General features: G+C 41.4%; 1 protein-coding gene and 1 long non-coding RNA gene across 4 annotated transcripts in view; one reads left to right on the forward strand and one right to left on the reverse strand.

Annotated features, from left to right (window-relative positions):
• LOC137970781 (uncharacterized) overlaps window positions 1-7500 on the reverse strand; it is a 25138-nt gene that overhangs the window by 11513 nt on the left and 6125 nt on the right. The window lies entirely within an intron of this gene.
• The window catches only part of LOC137970779 (myosin heavy chain, striated muscle-like), an 81374-nt gene continuing 79290 nt past the window's right edge, over window positions 5417-7500 (forward strand). For both annotated transcript variants that reach the window (XM_068817342.1, XM_068817341.1), the window contains exons 1-2: window positions 5417-5765; window positions 5939-6082. In XM_068817342.1, the coding sequence (XP_068673443.1) occupies window positions 5583-5765; window positions 5939-6082 (327 nt within the window). In that variant the 5' untranslated portion in view covers window positions 5417-5582. The remainder of the gene's footprint in view (window positions 5766-5938; window positions 6083-7500) is intronic.

Here is a 7500-nt window from a genome sequence, read left to right on the forward strand (position 1 = left end):
CTTTTCATGGAGATTTTCAGGTCAGTGTTACATGGTTTTTTCGCCGTTTCTCCAGTTTCCTTGACTAAATTGTGCTCATTCTGGTATAGTTTGAAAGATCTCTTCTCCCTGCACAAGTTAGTGGACAAAGCTGTTCCTGACCGTTAAAAGTGATGACGTCAAAAGGGGTAGATGGGACCGTGGATAAAGCTGGACGTATTTTGCCAGATAGTAACCAAAGGGTTAAGACGGCAGAGTAACACACATGTAACAGGATGTAAGCTTTGTTGAAAAGAAAGCTCAAATCGTCCGTTGTATCCTGTGCCGTTCGCATTGACGTGGTTTGTTGCCATCTTGACCTCGTTTGGGCGTTCGGAGAAGTCGATTGCTTCTTCTTCTTTCGGTAGCTTCCAGCTGACAGCAAGGCAGAGAAACGAAAACATCCAACTGTAAACACACTTTTTTTCAGTTGCTTTCAAAAGGTCAGGATCCTCAGGTAGGTGAAGAAATTCGGCCAATACACATTAGTAGTCATTTAACAAGTTGTCGGACTTCGTTATTGTTCATTCGACCATTTGAGTAATACGTTGTTTATTACACTTATCAATACTTAAATAAACTACGGTCGACTGATTTGCCTATTGAATGAAAGTTGTTGAAAAATGCAAACTTTGCTGTCTATACGTAAATAAGTCGTAAGAAAAGAACAATGGATGTTTAGACTACGGTCTACGCGTGGTGCCCAACTGCATTGTAGAAGCGATTCATACTGCTCTGCATGATAAAGGCCAGTTGAATAGTCTTGAATTAAACTAGCACGAGTGCTGAAATCTAAAAGTATTCTCCTAATTAATAGCGACAATTTAAATTGAGCAAGTGCTTCTGTTTTTTTTCATTCGGCCGTCGAGTATTTGCACATGTGGAAGCGAAGCGAAATCTAAACCCGCTTTCGAAACGTGACTGTCTTCTCAGTTATTCAGTTATTTCTGCCTTTCAAAATGGAGATTTTGAATGAAACTGTCGTTGTCTGAAATCGATAGTAGAACGCTGAAAATGACATTTCCGAGCTTCTATATATCAATATTTTCTGGGGGAGCATGCCCTAAGACCCCCCGACGTTTCGGGGGTATGCGGCCCCTCGATTTATATCACAGCCGCCTACTCTTTCGGAGTCGGCCGCTTACTTCAAAACATTTTGAAACCCGTGGGCCGCAAATTTAAGCGTGTACTCTGAGCGTCTGACAGCTTTCCACGACGAAAGTTCACTAAAGTTGACAATAAAAGCAAGGTGACACACGCCAACAAACGCCAACCCGGTGTGGCCAACACATCACGCATGCGCACGACCATTTCACCCGGTCAATTAGCAGCCATGGACAGCTGTTTACTAAAGTTAAGCCCTGTCCGGCCACTTATGTCCAGGATTGACCCTAATTAGATGCACACCCAAACATCGAAGTGTCCATTTGCTGTCATTTCCAGCAATAAGGTAAGCGAAAAGGTTAGGGTTATTTTTAGCTTTGAATAAATGCAGCTGTTAGTCTTCACTTAAAGAGCAGAATTTCTGGACATTTTGTGACGTCAATTGTCTGTATTCCGAGACACGAATGATGTTGAAGTTGGGGAGAACAGCAAGGGGATACTTCGTGTCGCTTATTGAAGTTCGCGTGCATGTAATTAGGGTCAATCCTAGACATATCTTGTCCGGCGTGTTAGAACCTGGATTGGAGACCTCAAAATTTGTCGTCAGAAAACAAAGGACCGAAAATTCTATTTTAACGCTCAATAATGCGAACTGAGCAAGGTACAGATTTTGTTAGCCTGCTTTAATGCAAAAGAAATATTGATGCAAAAGTAAATAAATATTGATACACAGTTTTTAGGGAGAGCAGAGGGAAGTTTTTAGGAAGTGTCGATCGAGAATGAAATGTTTTGCAGTTAGCAACAAAATTTGCGACATGAAAACAACAAAAATTTTGTAACGCGCATATAAAAAGTTACCATCAGCGAAACATATTTTGGGAGATTTTTGCTACGTTCAATTTTTCTATTGTACTTTTGGCTGCACAAGTAAAGTGGCATCGATTTCAGCGGCCGCCAGGTGTAATCAAGTTATCTTGCGTGTTTACTATTAACAACTCGCGAAACAAAGGATACATCTGTGTCAAAATCACTGTTTTTTTTTCTTTTAAGTGCTATAAACTATGAGAAGAAATGTGCGAATTCAACACAAAATCACAATCATCCAACACTTGAGGTTGACCATTGTTTCTGCAAAGTCAAAAATTCACTCTCCTAGACGAGGTTATTAATTACCATGGTAATTCCATCCTTTTGGAAATAGAAGCTGCTTTATTATTCATCAGCGTCACAAATTCTTGCCGATTTTGGGCCTTATTTGTTGAAACTCAAGCACGCTTCCAACAGACGTGTTTATTTTCGTGATTTACGCACGCGCTGTGGGCCTATTGCCACCACGGACTTACACTCTTACAGTCTTAACCCCGGCCGGTGACAGTGTGTAGTGCACTAACAGTGCACTAACACAAAAATAGATCGCATCGACGAAATGCTATGACAAAACCCCAAATTGCCAAATCGTCTTATGAATTTTTCAGAGTTTGTAAGTGTTCGCTCAAGACTTTCTAGCCTGTACTATACAGGCGCCTGAACATCTTTAAACCTTGCAAGAAGAGAGGGTTTGCAACATTTAGTGCTCGCTTATTTGTGCAGTCGTGCCGGAACTTTTACTGCAGGACACTTTCCTCGAGAGTCTGCACTACATGCTTCCGAAAAGTAGGCACGTACTCTAACCTTTCGAAATATTATTTAATAACTGAAGAGATAAATAAACCGCGCGAGGCATGTCGAATCTGAAGAAGTTGATGTCACTAAACGGGCTTTGAGTTTCACACCAGGAAAGAGCGCTTCCAGTAAATAAGAGAAGGGAAGACGATCAAAATTCTATAGAAAATCTCTCGGGCAAAAAAGAGACCACCAATTATACGTCCCAGTGTCCTTGCACAGAAACCGTGAGTCCCCCTTGTGAGTAGAGTGCATGGAAGATATTCAATTTTCCTGACCCAACACTAATTGAGGGGGAGGGGGGGGGGGGTAACCTTCCAGGTCAGTTCCACATGAACCGCGAATAAAGACAAATACATGCCAGTTTCCTTCATGAAAAATGTGTTCGAGAAAGCTGCAAGCTCGTAGACAAGTCGAGCTTTTAAAATGGTTTCGAATTTACAATATTCCCTGAATTTCTTTTTTTTTTATTTTCACAGTCCTGTTGAGTGCGATCAGAAAATCCTCGCGCGTTGGTTCGTTCACAACATTGAGAAAGGCATCTGCGGCTGCTTGCCATTCTTTTAGTGCAAGATTCTTTTTTAGGCAAATTGTGACATTGTCGCTTGGTGTACGGATCGTGGTAGAGCCGCCACGAATACCTTTGTCTTAGCCACCGCAACTGAAGCACGCCATCGCGTTAAGGATTTATCAGCATTCTGCGCAGTTAGGCCTTTTCCTGGACAAGACTCTTTATTGTCTGTGTTTAGGTGGAGATCACGCTCGCCTTGATTCAGATAAGAATTTAAAGCGTCAAAACTATAAGGTAAACACTGCCTCTCTCCGGTACGTTTCCCTAAATTTTCTTCCCAGTGTACGCTCAGATATAAGATAACGCCACTTAACTTCTGGTGACCTTTCCAGAGAGTTTTGACACAAAGTGTCATTTCGGCGGCGACGCTGAAGGCTTCATCACAACCTCAGTGTTTTTGTAGACATTTAACCTCCCTATTAACAAGATTAAGGACTGTCCTGTGGTACGGATTGCCAGATTTGGGCTAAAATTGTTCCATCCACTTAGGATGTTGAACAGAAGGGCTGCTTTTAGCCCTAAGAACTTAGGAACCCTTATCACCTGGGTCCAATGTCGATTTCTGCATATGCGATGATATCACTGATTTACTCTGTTGTTATCGTTACAAATAACTCACGGTTTTGCTGGACTGGGTAAATTTTCAAAACTGACAAATCAGTTCTTTATGAGCTGTTTGTTGTTCAAAAAGCTTTTATGATTTAAGTTCATTCATATTTCATGACTTCGATCGCGTCAAACGGTGCGGTTAGTTTACAGATATACTAATCCAGAGGTAAATACTGTTGTTGTTACAACATCTTCTGTATTTCCACAAGAAACAAGCCGGAAACATTCCGTTGCTTGCAAATTTGTTTGACAAGATGGGATTCGCAAAACTGTTTCGCCAGAACGAGAAACACCGAAAAGAACTGGCAGACCAGAAATAACGACATTACGACTTTGCGGTCAGAGACGATTAGCCTTTGATTTTAATCTCGGTGCTGAAGTAATTAATGAGACTTAACCAACCGCAAAATGGCCCATAAATGACTGTTCAAGGGAGCCGACACAACTTTCCTACCCCCGTACAGGAAAGTCTAAGAACGAAACAACTGTGTCATAATTTACCGAAGGAATTCATCATTCTCACTAGTTACAATCGTTCCGAGTGTAAGAGATTTGGAAAAATATGTTCCATTGAAGAAAAGATTTTGACAAGAGTGTTAGAACGTAATCGCCAGAAACAGCTTTCAGTGGTCGACTGTCAAGTCGCTGGAGACAAGTCCCCTGGGTGGTGTCTGTGACACCCACACGTCTTTCTATACCAGGTCACAGAATCCATTTTTCTGTGACATATTAGCACTTAGAACTGTTCTTTGCAGGGCTTTCAAAATGTACCTTACAGCACGAATTTAACGTACAAATAACATCTCACAATGCAAAGCTTTGTCGGGCAATGTAAATTCTTAAATACTTCGACGTGAATTTACACACCGGCGAAACACATGCCAACAGTACCGCACTAGCAAGAATTCGAAAGTGTCTGTTCAAAGATTACTGAACGGGCTGGATGGCAACGAGTACAAGACTCCAGCCGACTGCGCTCGCAAGCATTTTATCGCCGAATTACAGCTCTCCATTCAGCGACAACATTTCAATGCTATTTTATCAAGAAAGACTTGTTTGGAGTTTAGCCGAACGTGACAGTCAATGTCGCGCACATTCCAGCCATAGATAAACTTCCTGAACTGTCCCCTGTCAGACGGAAGGTCTTAAAAAGTTGCAAATTCGCAAAAAAACGGAGCTGATTGATTGGTCGAGCGTGTAATTAGGAGTGGGACAATCTGAAAAAGGCCATTATGGTATTTGTAATTCTGCTACATGAAGCGCAGAGAAAGGTCATCCAGGCGTCACAAAGCAAACCTATGGCCTTGATTGATCACTTGAAAAACAATGGGCCAACTGTCCCAAACGCCAATCATTATCCTTTGACGTATTTCCAACAGGATACCAAAGCATCACTTCAATGATGGGAGTTGTCCATCAGTTGACATTTTATAATCCAGTGACCCAGCTATCATTACAGCTTTGAGCGAGTCCTGGTTGTTGCGGGCGCACTCAAGCTGAGCCAAGGTTGTGCGGACGAGTGACTCTGCCTGTCTGTTTTCTCGTACGGCCTGTTTCTGTGGAATACGCCTCGAGTTCGCAACGAGCTTTGATTCTCTTGAATCGAGTAGTCGAAAGTATGGAGTTAGAAGATCCTGTGGCGTTTTTACGTATTTCTAACAAACTTGCACTTCTCGAAGAGAGCAAGTCGTTTGAAAGCAAGAAATGGGTATGGATTCAGGATAAGAAGGAATGTTTCAAGGCAGCTGAAGTGAAAAGCTCCAAAGGGGACATTTATGTCGTGGAAACAAACGACGGTCAGGTATGCCTACACTTCGCACTAGTTTTTCGCACTAAATTTATGCCTGATCCCTGAAATCTCTTGCACAGATGACAACAGCAAACGCTGGCGGCGACAGGCAGTTTTGTTACATATGTTAATTGTTTGGTTTCTATTTCCTTCATCATGATTTAAAACTGGCTTTTTCTTGGTAGTCACTGGAAGTCAACAAGAATGACACGGAGTCAATGAACCCACCGAAATTCGAAAAAGCAGAGGACATGGCGAACTTGACGTATCTAAATGAAGCCAGCGTGCTACACAATCTCAAACAGCGATATTTTGCCGGGCTGATATACGTAAGTACACTTTTAAAGAAGGTACTTTAGTTATAAACACCGCGTAGTCGAATTTAGAGGTCGATTTGAGCAGATTACTGTCTCGATGAATGGTTACTCTAAGATAATCTTTTCTGATGATGACACCAATAAAAACCCTGAAAGATTTTAAGGACTACATTTCGATTTCGTGAATATTTATGTATAATATACATTCCACTGTCCTTTGTGGAACAATTTTTTATTTTAATCGGACGCGTGCAGATAAGTCGCTTGTATTTTATTTTGTGTTTCTAATGATTCGTCCTTACTTGGGAAAGAAGCGTCTGTAGTTAGTCGCTATGTCAACAGAGATTTGACTTGTGTAAAAAAGACTACGAGCGATTTACATGAAAATATTGGTTCGAGAGAGAATAAATATCAAACAAATTTAATTCGATGCGTGCAAAACGTGATTCTGTTTCTCTTTTCGCCTTGCTAGCCGTGAATCTAAATCAACTTGTAACCCAAGAAAGATGCACAAATAATTTAGCGTTGGTGATTTTTCGTCAGTTTCGCGTGATCCAGACAACAGCAAACGACTCGCGTTGCAATTGGCTTTGTTTGGATCCAAAACAAACTCACGCAGGGAAAGAAGCTGACGGGGAGGAATGATTGCGATGAAAAATGTCTGTTAGGTCATTTCTACACCTCGTGCTTTGCCATTTTGTGGATTTACGCTCGCCTTCAACGCTTTTAATGCTATGCAGATGACTTTTTCACGGATCGTCCGAAACTGTAATTACTTGTATCTGTTGAAAATGAAAAACAGAAGTAAATCAAATGAACCACAGCCGTGCTGATGAATTAAAGATGCATTTAAAAGTGTTTTTTAAATAGCAAGGGGCGCTGAAACCTTCGTTGGAAATGTTACGCTCTAAGGAGTAACTCGTGGCTGTAAATCAAAGATTTCGGGTTCACAGCTTCTATCTTTGTTCACTCGTTGGTAAAAGAGGTCTTGATAAATCTGTGAAGAGCACACAGTACTTAACCTTGCGTAATCTCAATCAATACATGTAAGACGACGTTAGTTTAAAAGATGTCGTTTACAAGTCTTGAATATTCAACGCATTTCACTTTCAAAAGTGCCACTTGAATTCTCGTGCTGTCGGTCAAGAACAGTTAGTTTCAGTTGTTTCCACGAGGGTCGACACAATCATCAAACTATTCAGACCGCTTTAAATGGCCCATTTAGCTCGTCCTTCTGTTACCTCCAAAGGTGTGAATATTTTTACCATATATGGTCAAGGGAGAGGTGACGAGCAAAAAGGCGTGGGCACGATTCTCTATTCAAAGAGAAATAGGTGTTGGGCAAGCTGTTAAAACGAGTCCCTAAACAAATCAATCGGGCAATGTCATTTTTGTACACCGTGCAGACACTGGTAGTTCAAAAATGCACT

The sequence above is a fragment of the Montipora foliosa genome, chromosome 9 (assembly GCF_036669935.1).
Source record: "Montipora foliosa isolate CH-2021 chromosome 9, ASM3666993v2, whole genome shotgun sequence".
NCBI classification, from domain to species: Eukaryota; Metazoa; Cnidaria; class Anthozoa; order Scleractinia; family Acroporidae; genus Montipora; species Montipora foliosa.